This window comes from Mus pahari, chromosome 7, assembly GCF_900095145.1.
Source record: "Mus pahari chromosome 7, PAHARI_EIJ_v1.1, whole genome shotgun sequence".
NCBI classification, from domain to species: Eukaryota; Metazoa; Chordata; class Mammalia; order Rodentia; family Muridae; genus Mus; species Mus pahari.
The window spans coordinates 111,402,732-111,420,778 of record NC_034596.1 but is presented as its reverse complement, the minus strand read 5'-3'; the positions used below and the strand labels follow the sequence as shown (position 1 = coordinate 111,420,778).

The following is an 18,047-nucleotide window of genomic DNA, read 5'->3' as shown; positions in this document are numbered from 1 at the left end:
ATGGAGGAGGGTGAGGAGGTGAGTGTGGGGATGAGGAGGAGGAGATGAGTGTGGGGATGGAGGAGGGTGAGGAGGTGTGGGGATGGAGGAGGGTGAGGAGGTGAGTGTGGGGATGGAGGAGGGTGAGGAGGTGAGTGTGGGGATGGAGGAGGAGGAGGAGGTGAGTGTGGGGATGAGAATGGTGGGGTCACTAATGTAGGTATGAATATATGAATGAAATGTCACAATGAAATCCACTTATTTGATAAGGAAACATTTAAAATTTCTCTTTACTTTGGTCAAAGCAGCACATTCAGTGTGTCGAGTCACGCAGTTAGTTACCTTCTTCAATGGGCAGGCACAAATGAACCAAACAGGCTATCCTAAATAATACAGAGTATTACTAGGTCTTAAAAAGGAAGGACACTCTGGCTCACAGTCATATGCTAAGTTACAGAAGCTGGCTGCAAAACACAAAGAAACCAAACGCCAGAGTGGCCACATTTCATGGATGTTGTCGGGAGAGTCGCAGAATGTTTAGCTTTCGTCACACTGTAAGAGTTCTGGAGACTGATCACACAATGGGAACAGGACACCACTGACCACTAGCACTCTCACCAAGTTTGTTAGGTGCCTTTTAGCAGTAGGAAAAGACAAATTTGAGGAGGAGAGCTGTAAGTTAAGCTGCAAGCCCTCTCTCCAGGCAGTAAAGTTTTACCTTGGCCCAGCCCACAACTATCAGCACTTCAGAGGCTTGCAGGAGATCCCCACCTCTCCTTCAAGGTGGGTTCAGATCCACACACGTGAGTGAGCCAGGCAGGGTTTGGCTTGAAGGGCCGTACAGCTGCCCTGGAGCCCCAGGGCCCAGATTCCAACCCACAGTGGTTACCTGAGAGGCCAGGGTGGGGCCCAGGTTTGCTGCATCCTACCTAAGGAGTACTGATAAAAACCTGAGGTTCTCCCTGGGTGAGCACTCCCAGCATCCCTACAACTGAGGAATGCTTTAGAGCAGCCGCTCTCACCTGCTGGTCAAACAACCCTCACACGGGGTCTCATAAGGCCATCGGACAACAGGGATGGGTATGTTATGATTCACAACAGTGTCAACAAACATAATTTTATGTTGGGGTCACCACAGCATGAGGAACTGAACTGAAGGGCTGCAGCATTAGGAAAGCCGGGAACCACTGCTCCAGAGGGTAGCATACAACCCTGGCTTCTGCCAACCCAGGTCTTAACTGACATTCCATTTACAAGACGAATCTAATAAGTTATAAAACATGCCTCAAAACGCCAGCTGGCTTCCAGTCGGATACTTATTCCTGGAAATAAATCAATGTAAAGCGTCATTCAACTTTTATATCATACAATTAAGTGTAAAGTGTAATTTTAATTAAGGTTTAGTTTTTCTACATCTCAGATACTTAAACTTACCCTACCTATATTAAAACACACCACCTAGCCTAGAACACAGCCATCACCTATTACTTTGTTTTTAATATGGTGCTGTGGTTCGCGGTGGGGGAATCTCAACGTAGCCCAGGCTAGCCTTGAACTTCAGATCCTCTGGCTTCTGCCTCTCCGATGCTAAGTTTACAAGCATGTCCCCACCAGTTCTATGTGGTGTTGAGGAGCAAACCCAGATCTCTGTGTACGCCAGAAGGCGCCCTACAGACCGAGTAGCATCTCTGGTTCATCCTTATTAAAGGAAAATAGTAGCTTCTCCCTTAAAGCCATTTAATTAAGGGCTGATGTTGACACAGCCTCAGGAAATGCTCCATACTCCTTGATCACCAGTGTGCATTTCATCTGGAAACAGGCTCCACCTTATCCTCCTTATTAAGTCAAAGCAACTGGCTGGCTGGGACTATAGTCTGTAAGGTGTAGAGCCTTGTCATGTATGAAGAGACCCTGCATAGAAAAGACACTGCTTCAGCTGTTGCTAAAGTTACTGCCAAGGCCAAGGGTTATAGCATTTTCTGCCCTTTTTGGGGGGTGGGAGAGCAGAGGGGGGACATGAAACAGGGTCTTAACAAGTAGCTCTGCTTAACCTGTAACTCAGTATGTAGACAAGGCTCAAATTCACAGAGATCCACCTGCTTCTGCCTCAAGCGCTGGGATAAAGGTGTATGTCCTGATACCCAGAGCAAACAGCCATTCCTTTAAATCTTTTTGTTTTTAAGATTTATTTTTTATATTTAAGTGCACTGTCTCTGTCTTCAGACAGTGCCAGAAGAGGGCATCGGATCCCATTACAGATGGTTGTGAGCCACCATGTGGTTGCTGGGAATGGAACTCGGGACCTCTGGATGAGCAGTCAATGCTCTTAACCACTGAGCCATCTCTCTGACCCCCACCTTTAAATCTTATATAAATAAATTAGTTGGTCTATAAGAAGCACATTCCACACAGTTTCCAAGAACAGATTCAGATATGAGCCACAGAGCTCGGTATAAACCTAGGCTGTGGAGGCATGTTCAGTGGCAATCACCTGAGAGCTCTGGAGGCTGTCAGGCTGGGAGCGGCCATGGCAACAAAGTCCCTGTCCCTGAAGATACGAGAGAATAAAGAAAAAGGGAAATTGAAGTGGGAGAAAGAGAAGTTCCTGAATCTCTAAAACATTTAAGAGCAAACAGATTGGGTAAAAGTACTAAGACGGAACTGGAAGTACAATGAAGAGTGTATGTATTTATTTTGTGTGTTTGCATGGGCATATATGTACATGTTCATGTGTGTGCACATGTATATACATGGAGGCCAGTGGTTAACCCCTGCTGTCTCCCTCAATCAATCTGTCACTGAAACTGGTGCTCACCTGTCCAGCAAGCCCCAGGGATACAATAGCCTCTGCCTCTCCAGCACTAGGATCAGGGGTGTGTGCCACGATGTATGTCTTTTTTACATATGTGCTGGGAATTAAAGGCGGTTCCACTTTATCCGTATGAGCTCTCTCGAAGCTCAGGTTTTAATAATTCATGAAGTACAACATAACTTGTGCTCTTTGGAAAGGGTTATGTAGGTGTGATGCTCACCCATAACCCAGCACACAGAGGGCTGGGACAGGAAGATCTCAAGGGTTCAAGACCAGCTGAAGCTACAGAGCCAACTGCAGGCCAATCTAGATTACCCAGTTGACTGCCTCAAGAAAATGAAGGGGGGAAAGCAGTTTTAAGAAAATGAAATGAAAAATCTTGGACTGGGAGAAACATGTGCAGGTCATAGACCCAATGGGGACCTAAATCCAGAGTAAAGAACCCTCAAAACCCAGTAACAAGATCACAGCCCAAATAAAACATGGGTGAAGGGTCTGAGCAGAAAATTCACAAAAGGCACAGAGAGCAACAAGCATATGAGGGGTTATAAATGTTACTCCAAAAGCTCAGTGAGATATTCTACACGGAGGACACCACTCCATACTTCACCAGGAAGGCTTCAAACCTACAACGAACCAAGGGCCAAGAGAACACAGCATAAGCAGCGTCCACCTGCTGTGGGCTGACCTGCAGAACTCTTGGTTTAACTTTAACAACAGAGTTAAATACTCATTTCCCATTAACTCAACCATCCTACACATGGGGAGAAACGTATGCGCACACAGAACCTGTTTGTATTTCAAAACCAAGACAAATCTATGAGGGATAAACCGAAGGTGGTATTTATCCAGACAAAAATCAGGGCTCAGCAATAAAAAGGGGTAAACCTGACATGCAACCCAGGCAGATCTCAAACACACCATGCCAAGTGAAGGGGGCTGCACCCTGTTTGATTCGAAAAAGGAAAAACCAGGGACAGCACATGACAACAATGGCCTAGGGATAGATGTGAGGGCTTTAAATAAGCACTAGGGAACTTCAGAGGGGGGATAAAATTCACTGAGGTGGTATTTATACATCTGGAAATTTATGTTGCAACTCACAGAACTACACACTAAAACGATGACTTGTCTTGAATTAAACCTTAGTTAATAAGAAAAAGTATATAATACAGAAAAACAACCCAGATCACCCAGAGATGGATCCTAGTACATGAAATTACAATGTGTTGGGTCAGGAGGCACCACAAAGCAACAGAGGAGATTCTGCTAATACATTGTGCTTCAGTTTTCATAGCGGCTGTGAGGTTTTATTGACACAGCTGTCTTTTTTGGTAATTTCCTGGTTCTGTAAGTTACCCTAACAAACTCACTTATTTACTAATTGAACTCTGGTGGCATCCTATTTTTATGTTATCACTGATTCTCTATCTTGGTAAGTAGGTGTTTGCTCACATCTCCATCTGACAAATAGTAACAGTCCAGGGTCTCAGTTAATGAAAGACATGAATACACAAACACGTGAAGCACAATGCACTCCACACAGATACATCTACTCTCATTCCTCCTACAGTTTGGGACTGAGCCCAGACGGCTTACCTGATAGGCTCGTGCTCCACCACTGAGCTACATGCCCAGCCTCAACCGAATGGAGAAACACAAATGGAGACACTGTGTAACTGCTGAAAACTAATGATAAAAAAACTTAACACACCAGATACCCTGTCTAACAAAAACGCTGTATTTGGGGGGAGCTCTATCCTTCAAAAATGAATGGAAACTAACATATATTTTCAAGTATCAAATTTGAATTAGTTCACTGTCACTAGTATTAACAGCTAGAGCTCATTAAAGATCAAATCCTTCACATTGAAAGGAAAGTAACAGTGACTGGCCATACAAAAACCACACTTCAGAAAGACAGAAACGCATGCAGGTATTATTGTAATCTGGTTCTAACTGGTTTTATTTACTATAGGATTAGAAAACTTATGAATCGACAATAAAAATGTCATTTATAATGTCGATAACATAGGCTAGAGAACGGAAATTCACTGGGCAGATTTTATTAATGATGTTATTATTAAACTTTGCAATATAGGACGTTATCTATTAGTGGTCAGCATCACAGTGAACAGTGAACAGATTAAAAATGGGTCTTCACCGAGAAATCAACCTAAAGCAGGAATGAAGGAAAGATGCAAAGGCTGTAAGGAGCCAAGAGTAGTGAGGCACATCCACAATCCAGCACTCATGCAGGTTGAGCCTGGGCTACATGGTGAGAATGCCATCTCACGAAGTAAGAGACACAGAAGGCATACGTGAAAGACACACAGGGCCTGGTAGCACGTCTACAATCTCAGATGCTCCAGAGGCTAAGGCCAGAAGATCTCAAGCCTTACACACTAGCAAGTAAGAGTGAGGCCAGCCTGGGCTACTTAACAAGACCCTTTCTCAAAATAAAAAGAAGCTGGTGATACAGTTCAGTAGCAGAACACTTAGCTAGTATGCTGCTTCAATGCCTGGCTTTAAGCACCAGCCCAGCAAAATGGGGTTATTCTTGTTGTTGTTTTTAGTGTAATGATACAACTAAATGCTAATTAGAAGACTCACATCAAATCTAGAGACACAAACATGTTGAAAGTAAAGGACAGAAAAGGTTTTGAAGTGCAAAGGAGAGGGAGTGGCTACAGTCAGGCAATATAGATATAATACACAAAGCTTACAGGGATAGTGTGAATAAGACAGTCAACTTACCCAGACAATATAACAATTTCAATACATGCTCCAAAATAATAGCTCCAAAACCAGCAAACAAACACTGAATACAAAAGGGAAAAACAGTCCCCATGGTGACAGATGCAGATAGACTTCAAGACCTCACCTTCAACAAGGATGGAATAGTACACAGCCCAGAAGAAAGCAGAGGGACTGAACAACAACAGTAAACCAAACTGAAGACAGAGGCGCTCAACTCAACAGCAGATATTTTTCTCAAATTTACACATAAAATTATCCATTATCCAGACCAAACCACGTCTGGATTATTAATAAGTGTGGTACATTTTAAATAACTAACACCATACAAACTGTCTTTTCTAATCAGTAGGATTAAAGTGGGAATCAGAAGCAGGAAATGGGGCAAGACCACGGGTATACAGAAATCACATACTCTCCCAAGCAGCCAATGGGGCAGAGAAGAGAACACAGAGATATGAGGAAATACAAGCGAACACTTGACCTCAAGAATCCAAATACTTCAATACCTGAAATACTTCAAATTCAAGTATACTTTGTCGATTGCCCCATGATGTCAGGAATGGAAAAGTATCATGTAATTATATGACAGTTTTATGAATAAATAATGTTATTTAAAACTTTGAAGAAAATTACATTCTGCCTGTATGCAGAAGGCACATACAAGACACCTCAGTTTCATATTCTGACTCGAGTTCCACACCAAAAATATCTTATCACATACAAGCAAGTAAACACCCAATGAAATTGATGCTTTTGGTCTGAGGCATTTTGGGTAAGCATTACTCATCCTGTGCCTTGAAACAAGCACACCTTAAACCATGCACCCAGCAAATGCTGTGCACCAAGGACAAGCACAGCTATAAATGCACAAACTAAAAGGAAGACCATTAACTCCACACATTAATAAACCAGAAAAAACACACAGCAAAGTAGACTCAAAGCCAACAGAAGGAACTACTAAAGATTACAGCCGTGACGAAACAGGAGATAAAAATCACAACAGAGAATAAGAGAGAAAACAAAGTTGGTTTTTCAAATACTAACAAGCCTTCTGGTGCACGAACTTGAGAACACAGAGAAGTCTCCAACCACTAAATCGGGAAATAAAAGTGGGGATATTAAATTTACAGAGGTTTTAAAAATGAAGAATTCAGGAGACCTCCAGCTGATGGCATGCTCACACAGATGGAACGGATACATTTCTGGTAATATACAGCCAGAAGATTTGAACAGGCCTATAGCTACTAAGGATTTGATTAGTAATCCAAACTGTCCCCAGAAATAATGCCAGACGCTGGCAGTTTCTGCAGTGAACTCTGTAAAATGCTCGATGATCAACACCAGCCCTCAAACTCGCCCAAAGAAGCTGAGAGGGAAAGAACATCCCGACTCCTCCCATGGGACTGCTCCTGGCACCTAAGTCAGATAGACTGGTCAAGAGTCTTTATACCCTCAGGACACCTTCACATACATGACGCCTGCAAACGGATTCAGCAACACAGCAGAAAGATGAATGCTAGACCAATCGAGGTGGGTTGCTGCAAAGCAAATCAGCTAACATACAAAATTTAAAGGCATTATTCTGAAACTAAGAGGAAGACACCATTACACAGCCAATGCAAAAAAAAAAAAAAAAAAGGCATCAGAAAAGCCTCACTGCCCTTTCTCGGGGAAAAAAAAAAGTCAACAATAATGGAGGGGACTGAACCAACACATTAAAACGCATATTTACACTCAAAGGTAAGTAAAAAAAAATTATTTCTTAAGGAAATGTCAGAAAATAAGCTAAGCACAGCTCCCTTCACCTCTTCAACATCGTCTTGAAAACTCATAAGCAGTCAGGCAAGAAAAACAGCAAAATAAAGGCCATCTGGGTGGGTATGGAAGGAAGACACATCTGTTAGGATGCAGTGTGTGTGAGTGAGTGTGTGTGTGTGTGTGTGTGTGTGTGTGTGTGTAGAGCATTCTGGAGAGTCCACAGAAAAGCAACCAGCACTAGTAGATACACTTTGTAATGTTCCAGGACATAAAGTCAAAGAGTAAATTACTACTTCAGTGTTTCTGCCACTAACAATCAATGGTCTGACAAGGAAATTACAAAACAATTCCACTTACAAAGGCATAAAAAAAACAGATGCAAGCAATGAGGCAGAAGTCTTACATATACCCCAAGGTGGCACAGGAAGTACATACCTCCTCTGTTGGTGGACCAGAAATAGCATCCCCGAGAACCCTGTACTGCTCAAAGCTACCTGCAGATTTCACACAAAGCCCATCCAAACCTCAGCAATATTTGTGGCAAAAATAGAAAAGCCCCACTTAAAAGATCCCGTGGAATCCCCCTTCCTGACTTCAGCCCATACTGCAATGTTCCTGGAGCCCAGCAGATGGCACTGGCATGGACTGAGACGGATGGGAAATGAAGAAGCAGAGACACCCTAGCACTTACTGGCAGGAAGGACATTCCTACACAAGACAGTATAAAGCTGGACTCTTAAACCACCTATAGAAGGTAATTCAACAAAGATTAAAAAAAAAACTAAATATGAGCTACCCTTGTCTATGAGGCTCTTAGAAGAAACCAGGGGTTTAATGACACAGGGGTTTAACTATACTTTACTAAAATGAAAAGCTTTTGCCTGATGTCTGGTGCTGAAGATTGACCCATGGCCTTCAGCACGGCAGAAACTCTATAACTGACCTATATAAAAATCTTCTGTGCTCACTTTGGCAGCACATAGACTAAAAAATAAGTAGATAACCTTTTCTTTTTACAAAAGACAAGTCTTGAATGGTGAAAAGGCAGCCTATGGAGAAATGATATGATCTGATACATAACACCTAGAAGTAGAACTAAATGACTACAAAAAACTCCCACTAAGAAATGGGCACATGACTCGTAGTGATCTACTATAGAGATGGACATGCCAACCATGGCAGGAAAGAGGTCTCTAATCCCAGAACTCAGGAGGCAGAGGCAGGCAGCCTGAGTCTGAAGCCTGTCCAGTTTATGAGTATCAAGCCAATACTATGCAGTGAGAGCCTTCCTCAAAAAAAGAAAAAGTCTGATACAAGTATCACACGTATGAACATATTAAACATTATCCCCTGGGGCTGGTGAAATGGCTCAGCAGGTAAGGGCACTGACTGCTCTTCCAAAGGTCCTGAGTTCAAATCCCAGCAACCACATGGTGGCTCACAACCACCCATAATGAGATCTGACGCCCTCTTCTGTTGTGTCTGAAGTCAGCTACAGTGAACTTATATATAATAATAAATAAATCTTTAAAAAACAAACAGTGAAACAAACAGTGAAATATTCCAGTTACAACAGGAAAATACTGAATAATACCACTTCACTACATACCCAGAGTAGTCAAATATCAGAGAAGGAGAGAGGCATGGGGGAAGGGAAGGGGCTAGATGAAAGGCACTGGAAGCACAGAGCTTCAGCTTTCAATGCCAGAAGGTCCAGGAGGAAGCTGGTGGTTAAAAAAAAATGTAAATGTTCTTAACTATATGCTTTAAAATGGTTAAATAGGAGCTGGGGAGATGGATCAGTCAGTCGAAGCAGGAGGATGCCCTGCACTTCCTGGGCAACCAATCTAGACACAAATGAGCTTGGTGAGACTGTCTCAAGAAACAGGGCAGAGATTGAGCACACCAAATGTCAACTTTTAGCCTCACCGCTTAAGCACACAGATATGCATATACATACATATATACATATGCCACATGCACATATGCACCCCTACTGCACACCTGTAAACTCAGGAACTTTAGAAGCCACAGCTAGAGTATGGAGTGTTCAAAACCAGCCACAACTACACAGTGAGTTCCAGACCAGCATGAACTACATAGCAAGAGCCTGTCTTGAGAACACAGACTGACATAGCTCATTTTAGTTCTGTGTATTTTATCAGTGTCTTAAAAAAAGGAAGGAAGGAAGGAAGGAAGGAAGGAAGGAAGGAAGGAAGGAAGGAAGGAAGTTAGTTAGTTCTATCAGGGGACAGTTCACACAGTACACTACAGGCTCTGATGAGCTAGCTATTCGATAGCCAGTGAACTGGAATTCTGGCAGATAACCTAGGAAGCAACCAAACCAACAACTTGGGAAGTGCTGGCTTAGTTCCTCTGCCAGGGAGGTCAGCAACTGGGATGGGAGGCACCCACAGTCTCTGAATCTGGATTACCAGACAGCTGCTCTCAGGGATTTCATTAAGTTGCTACTGGCCCCTGAACAGAGCAAATGACTTGCTTCTGGGGGACACTGTTAAAGAAACACGTATGCTCTCATAGGCCATCCTGACCCCACGCCACTCAGATGACAACCACAGAGCAAATCCGAAGCCCATCACTGAAAAACATCAGAACATCAAACACACTCACACCTCTACCAGAGGCTTACAACAAAAATGGTTTCTCATTCATCACCAGCCAGTCAGAGGCTCTGTCGTAGGTCCTGTAACACCAGATCACCCGACAAGGCCTGCAGGTGCCAGGGTGGAGGGATGAGGTACCACGATCACATGATGGCATTTAAAGAATCCCTCCTAGAGGGACACATGATGCTTTGTCTCATAGTTCACTACCAGAGGCAAAGTAAATATCCTTTGCCTGAAGAGTCAGCAAAGCAGAATCCTGTTCACCCAGAAGGAAAAAGCCCTAAACAGTAGAGCTGAGGCCTGGTGCCTTCCACACTGGAATGGAAAGGCAGGCATTCTGGAAATATAAGGCATTATACACACGTCAGACAGCCGGTCATCACCTGCTTATTAAGCATCTACAATGTACTGGGAAATGTGTTGAGATATGAAAAATAACAAAGAAGTCGTCATGTTGGAATATGGCACAAGAATGCAGTCATGTGAGAACTCTGGGTGCTTGTGAGAAAACCCCAAGAATTGAACAAGACAAGAGTCTTGTGACCTGAATTTCTTCAAAACACGGAACTGTTCTTGGAATGTGATTTTGTGCTTCTCCCACCAGTATTGGATAGGAGTGAATTTACTTCAGCTGTTGTTATGGCTATGTCTCTATATAAAGGGTTTTTTTTTTATTTTATTTTTTTATTTTTTGGCTTGCCCTTGTGATCGAACACCTTACTCATGCAATTTCTTTTAACCCTCCGAGTATACACTGTATAATGTTCTGAATAAAGCTGGCTATTTCATGAGACTTCAGTGTGCCCAACTTTTAGGCCCCACCCTCCCAGGTTCATGTAGCCAACAAGAATGGTAAACAGGGTCGTATGTGTCAGGGTGAGAGGCCATTGTTAGAAGATGTTAATGTGGTCTGATACATAGAAATTAGGTCTAGAAGTTCCAGAGAAGGTGGCATGCCACAGCAGGGATCAGGAAGCCTTCCATAAGCAGCAGTCTGGTCTATATCTACTGCTGCCTACACACTCGCCAGATGCCGTCTGTGGCGGGATCACCACCATTGTCCCAGGCCCACTAAAGGGAACAGCTTGGGCCAGCTCTTCAAACTGCTGGGCTGCAGAAAGCCATTCCGAGTGAATCTCACGACATACTTGCACCCTACTCAGGACAATGTCACTAAACAAAGTGAGCCCAGTCACCTCTGGAGTAGCATGCGGGCAGCTGACTACACCAGGCTCTAGGCATTGTGCCTGAATGAATGGCACACTCACTAAAACCCTGATGACAACCACTCAGTTCAAGGAAAGGTCATCGGGACACAGACCCTCTCTTGCTAAGAGCCCGCAGCTTGTAGTGTGGGCAACAGGAGCCGGTTCTACAGTCAGGCAAAGGGCTCTGCCATAGAGGAAGAAGGAAACTAAGAGGTAACTAACTACCTTGCTTTAAAACAACAATAACAAAAACAAACAAATTAAAAGAACAACAACAAAAAAAAAACCAAAAAAAAACCAAAAGCCCACCTTCAAAAATGTCTGGGTCAGTTGCTAGGAGGGAAAAAAAAGAATAACATTATTAAACATACTAAACACATTATTTCTTCTTAATTCTCCCTTTTAAACCAAAATAAGAACACTAGATATTTTGCATTAAAAATCCTTAGGGATTTCAGGATCAGGCAAAGTCTGATTTCCTCTCTATTTAATGTCCTTTGGTTGAGAAGGTTTCAGGAAAAGTGAACTGTGAAGAAGGGAAATGGGATGGAACTATCTTTTTTTCCTTTTTTTTTTAGAGGTGGGGAGCATGTTAGAGAGGAATTACTGGTCCTTCTGCCTCAGTTTCTCCACTTCTAGGATTACAGGCAGTCCACACTGCCATGACCTACAAGCTGACCTTTCCTCTTTCAGGGTTCATTGCAAATGACACCAGAATTTTACACACAGCAATTCTACATCAGCACCACAGACAGTATACAACAGGAAGAACGTATTCCCAGAAATGTGCTTTCAAATTAAAAATTACAAACACATGCATACACTTAAACACGCACATCCTGGGATAAACTGCAAAATAGACAAAGCTTTGAAAGTGAAACCTGGAGGTTTATAAGAAAGCTTCAGTGTGAGGGCTGATGCCCTGAAGCCTGGGACAGGCATGAACTGGAACTACATTAGCTCAACAGAAACACCTAAGGTTGCTAGGAATATCCACCAGCCAAAACCCACCAACCATTCACATATCCAACCAACCATAACCCATGATGCATCCATTCACATATCCAACCAGCCATAGCCCATGCATCCATTCACATATCCAACCAGCCATAACCCATGCATCCATTCACATATCCAACCAGCCATAGCCCATGCATCCATTCATATATCCAACCAGTCACAATCCATGCAGTCACTCATATATCCAACCAGCCATAACCTACCCAGCCATTCACATATCCAACCACTCCGCTCAGCCCTCAACCCCCTTTTTCTTTTCAGTTTGACAAATACTCACCTCGTGCTTCGGGTGAGCGTCCCCACCCCCTAGCTCCATGAGCTGGATTGTGGGGTTAGCTGTCACTACCCTGAGGGTAACTTTGAGGCCCTCATAATAGTGACTGGATGTCTCCAGCAGGGGCTGAGACCACTTCAAAACTGAGGCCAACAGGCCCAACACGCAAGGTGCTCTCCTTCTGCATCCTCTTGAAGGAAAGGCTTCCAGTTGCAGGGTAGGACAAACATACTGCCTCTTAGGGTGGACTAGGGAGACCATTCCAGGAGAAAACTGATATAATCTGCAGGGAACACAACTCCAGAGACTTCATTCCCACACCCGGCAACCCCAGCCGGCCCAAGTGCAGGCCTCAGAGACGCTATGACTATTTCTTAAAGTTTATTGAAGCAACTCACAACCAAAAGGTGAATATTGTTACACGAATCTTGGTGTGGTTTTACAGACCACACTCACTCGTTGCAAACAGCACAGAAATACCTGATTTTCGATCTCTTCAAAACCTCCTTATAAAAATGGGCAGTTTTATGTTTGTCATCTAGATATCCAACTTCAAAGAAAAATACATTTAAAAAAAAAACTATAAGGAAGATTATTATTGAAAGAAGCAACACCTGGATCACCTAGCAGACTCCCTGGCAGCCTCTCATAGCACTGTGGTCCACCTGCACGAAACGGTTAGATCTCTAGGACAACTAACCACTTATCCAACATGTCACTGGAGGCTATTACATTCTGGATAGCATGAGTCACTATTACAGCAGAGTTTTCAGGAGTCTTGGATGATCAGCAAAAACTGCTTTCCTTCAGCAAACACAGGACAATGGGGTATGTCTGCCAAAGGATCCTACAGACTGAGAATCAAGCACATCCATCCCATAATTTAGTTGACTCATGTGGTTGCTCTAATGCCAATTTTCTGGCATACATGGAATTTGAAGAAACAACAAATGGGGTCACCACACGTTGCATGAGTGTTGTCTCCTGGGGACATACAACAGGCATATACATTTAATCACCCAAAATGCACTTAATACAACGTTTAAGTGAGACACGAACACAAGCCGCAAGGCACACACTGTACCGACTTGGAAACACGAATTGCAAAGTTTCTTTAATAAAAGTTTGGGTTTTTTTTTTTTTTTTGTCAGCAGAAAATACATAAAATGCACATGTAATACCACATATATCCAGCCTTTGAAACTAAAAGTCTCTGAGCTCTTCAGAAACCCAGGACTGATAGTACTACAGAAAGAAGCAGGGTTAAAATACCAATCAGGTGAGTATGGGTTTACTGAGAGAATGGAAACTCCAGAAAATGAGGCCCAGAGAGTAGGGTAGGCAGAACTCAGGGCCTTCAAGATATGCTTAATTTACTGTATCACGTACATGGTATTAAAACTATGCAAATGTTCCTATGTAAAAGCTGTGTGGATCGTGTATTCCCAAACCAACACTGACAAAATATAACCTGGTGAGATGCCCCCCCCCAAAAAAAGTCAGACAAAGGAGGTGCTTGTACCTGTCAGAGCTCACACCCCTCAGATCCCCGACAGTGCCAAGCTGCTCTGGTTCAGGACTGAGGAAATCCGCACAGCCCCCCATGGTCACTTTATCTTGTTACAACATCCCTGTATCCTTGACCCGTGTTTTGATGTTACATTAGCCTATCCTTGACCCAGGTGACACCACAACATAAGCAAAGATTTCTAGCCTCTTCATGTCATAGATCATCCTGGCCCCAATAGCAAGGCCCAGACAGTGGTTTTGGAGACACGATCCCAGCTGGTGGAACCAACCTACTTCACAGAACTGCAGGGAGAAATTAACCTCTCACTTTAGGGACCTGGCACAGTATGTCTGAGAAAATAAAGTGACTGAAGGATAGCCCTGAGGGGCTTTCTGGACTGCAGCAACAGGAGATAGGAAGAGGTCCAGGGACTCAGTAATAGAGATGGTGGGGAAAACAGTATCCTGGTGTTCAATCTTCCAATATAGCAATGCCTGATACATAAACTTATAATAGCCGTTGGATAAATCGTCCAACGGCTATGAAGGAGAAGAGGCAGGAAATATTTATTGCAGACGCAATGCAAGTTTTGCAGTGAGGTGCAAAGGCATTAAGGGGGTAAGGGCTAGCATTCACTACTATGGAAGACAATCTTTTCTGAGGGCTAACCTTGGCTATTTACCCACATCCACTCAGTTTCAAACATTCCCAGATACTACTTCTTAAAGGAAAATTAAAAATCCTACCAATTCATATCAATCCCCACCAAAGCTAAATCCAGATATTGGAAACAAAACCCCTGAAGGGTTGGGGAGTAAAGGGTTAACTCTCCTGAGCCGTTGACTTTTAACAGTGTGCGGGCGGTTCAGCTGCACAGGTATTTTTCATTAATGCACTCTAACACTGAAAAAGTTGGCTTAACTGGAACTGGAATTGACTCCTTGTTTTCTGTCATGATCAAATCAAATCCCTGTGATAACATCTGTGATGGTGTGCACTTCTTAGAATTCTGCCCCACTATGCATGGGTCAGGCTTATGAGCTACTGGCCTTTTAAATATGGGTCTATTCCAGACAGTCAGGGCTACACAGAGAGACCATGTATAAATAAAAATAAATTTTTAAAAAGGGGAAAAGGGACTTAAATAACCCCCTGAGGGTGGAGATCACTGTCAGACATCAAATCCCACCCACACCTGGCAGAAAAGCAGGCTTGCAAGTGGTTTGGAATGCATGTGGGTGTCTCCCTGGCTCAGGTATTGCTCAGAAACCTCCTCCTGTGCTGCTGCTGCTGCTGCTGCTTTGCAGGAACATCCTGGGAGTGTTGTGCTTTCCAAAGGGTGGAATTATGTTTACTGTTTGTGTGAGAGGACAGTGTGCTGCCCGCTGCACACTGTGGGTGTGCAGCCAAGCTGCCTAGGGCGCCCATCTGGTTACTCGACTATTCATAAGGCTAGGGACTGGAAGGCTGCAAAATTTAGCATCTTTCTGTTTAACAGTCTTCTCATCTGCACTCACCTGCCACCCCACAGAACCACTCACAGACCACTTCAATGAAGAGGACTGTAATCTGCTCACTTTTAAACTATGAGGAGCTTACAAACAGGAACATTTCCAGAAGAAAAAAAAAAAAAAAAGTATCTTAACTTGTGCTACCAATTAAGAAGTCTTTATAGGTGTGTGTATTTATCTTATACATAGTAATCTGCCCTAATTGTTATGTAATGGGTAGGATGTAATTTGTAGATTACCCCCACACAGTAAATAGTTTATTATTTCACAAGCCTCACCGTGTAACAATAAAATGTTCACGTCTAGCTACATAGTTAGACATCCTGAATTTTCAAATACCCTGAATACAGGGATTAAAGTTGCAAAGAACTTTCCAGTAAAATGACAGGGTTTGGAAATGATACAGTGAGCTACATTTTCTGAGGAACTATGAAAGCTCCTGTCTCTTTCCACCAGGCTGGAGCTGCAGCCCAGTTTGCAGACTTTGCCTGGCATGCAGGAGGCCCAGGGTTCACCCCCACCACATCCAAACACAGAAAGAATCCTGACACTCGAAGTAGAGGCAAGATCTAAGTAATCTGCTCTACAGAAAGTAGAGACCACTCTGAGATGAATGAGACTGTCTCGAAAAACAAAGCAATTTCGCTTTTCCTTTCCTAAGGTGTTTTGTTACTTCCTGGAGACGCATAGGCTAGCCACGTGCAAAAGCAAAACAAAAACAACAACAAAAACCCCAAAGCCTGAGTCTGGCTCAGTACTGTTTTTCTTGTCTCCCTTCACTGGAGAAACTTTTTGAAATACTTCCTCACAAACCTCCACTTTCAGAAGGACATTCTCAGCAGTCACTAACTGGACAAAGTGGCCACTGGTAACTAGCCAGCTAGTTAGTTCTTCAATTTGCCAGCACAAAGGTAAGTGCCAGGCCTGGGCAGGCCAGGTCTGGTAAAGCCTGGGTGCTGCTCCACCAGCCTCAGAGTCCACCTGTGGGAGGTGTGGGCAGAAGCAGTTCAAGAAAGGCTACATTCATGTAAAACATCCCTCACACCACAAGCAGGGGGCTGGCCATTCCTTCTCTTTTCAAAGTTTTTCTTCGTTCACTTTTAAAAATGATTTGCTTACCACTACATAAAAAAAGTGTGTGTCTGTTTAGGTGTCTTGTGGTTGTCGTTTTTTACAGAGAGATATTTTTATGTAGAGAAAAACCTTGAGACTGTAAACTAACAGAAATCACAATCCCGACATGACCCTTTGGAAGACTTATTCTCAAGTGTTAGTAAAGTTTCAAAACTTAAATTGGGCCCATAATGCATAATGGTTTTGCCCTTTGCATAAGATTTGCAATCTTGAAGTTGTTTGTTAACTTGGCCTAAAGATGTTACTTACCATTTGCCCCAAGTAGTAAATTTATGAAAGTTCTAGAATAAAACTTATAGCAACTCAATAAAAGATTGGAATAGTGTGAGTCTCGAGATTTCTTTTCTTTTCTTTTTAATTGCTTTTTTCTTAATCTTCCTGACCTCTCTGGTGCCAGTTCCGGAGAGGAAGGGGGTTGGAGGGAAATTGCACGCTGCCTTCCCGCGCGCGCCCCTCCCCCAGGTCTCGGGGCACAGCGCCCCGTATCTCCCGGCCTGCCGCTCCAGAATAGGCGTCCCCACCTGAGCCCCGGCTGTAGGGGCCAAACCTGCAGACCCGAGGTGGTACGGCGGGGTGCCACGCGCACACCTACAGGACTTAAGTTCCCAGCACCCGGCCCTTCGCGTGGACCAACCCGGCAGGGCAGGGCAGGGCGGGGCATGCAGAAAGCGGCCGGGACCGGGGCTGGGGGAAACCCTCACCTGGGAGCGCGTGGCCAGCTCCATCTTCCCTGCTGGGCTCACTTCCCTGCGCCCTGCACGCGGCCACCCGGGCTGGCGCGGCCCCGAGCACGCAGCGCGCGGAGTTTGCCGCGGAACAGCGCACTGAGTTCAGATGGGGGGACAGCGCGGTTCCTCGTGCACCGCGCAACCTCGCACAGCCTCGGGCCACGCGCCCGCACCCGGGCCTCTCCACCTGCGGTCCAAGCCTTAAGGCCGGCGCGGGAGCGCGCAAAGGGAGCGCGCGACCCGCATTGGCCGGCGTGTTTGGTTGCGCGGGCTTCCCCCTACCGCGCAGGTCCGCGGTGGAGCCGTCCGCTCCGGTTCGCGCGGGAGACTCAAGCTGGGTCTGCACGCGCCTCTGAGCTCCGGGTACCTGGCCCGCTCAAACTCCGCAGCGCACACCTACGTGTGCTCATGGCCTGAGTTCCAGGAGTGTTTGGTAGAGGCCGCAGAGCTGGCTTTGCTTTGTTGTTGGGAAGGGGCGTGGTCTGTGCGCCTCCGAAAAAGTGGCTGCCCAATTCACTACAAAAACCAATCACCCAAGTTTTCTAACACTGGGCAGAGGGCGATGCAGCACCCTGCACACCACACACTACAAGCAAGACCTTTGTTCTAGCCAGAGCTCCCCAGTAGTGCCTAGCTGCTAGTCACTAGCACCTACTCACCACGGAAATGCTGGGATAGGCCTCCTGACTCAGGAATAAACAAAAACCCAGTATCTACTAGGTTGAA

General features: G+C 44.5%; 1 protein-coding gene across 4 annotated transcripts in view; it reads right to left on the bottom strand.

The window, feature by feature from the left end:
* The window catches only part of Cdca7l (cell division cycle associated 7 like), a 34,662-nt gene extending 17,267 nt beyond the window's left edge, over positions 1–17,395 (bottom strand). For all 4 annotated transcript variants that reach the window (XM_029540915.1, XM_029540916.1, XM_029540917.1 and 1 more), the window contains exon 1: positions 17,295–17,395. In XM_029540915.1, the coding sequence (XP_029396775.1) occupies positions 17,295–17,318 (24 nt within the window). In that variant the 5' untranslated portion in view covers positions 17,319–17,395. The remainder of the gene's footprint in view (positions 1–17,294) is intronic.
* Positions 17,396–18,047: the final 652 nt, after the last annotated feature.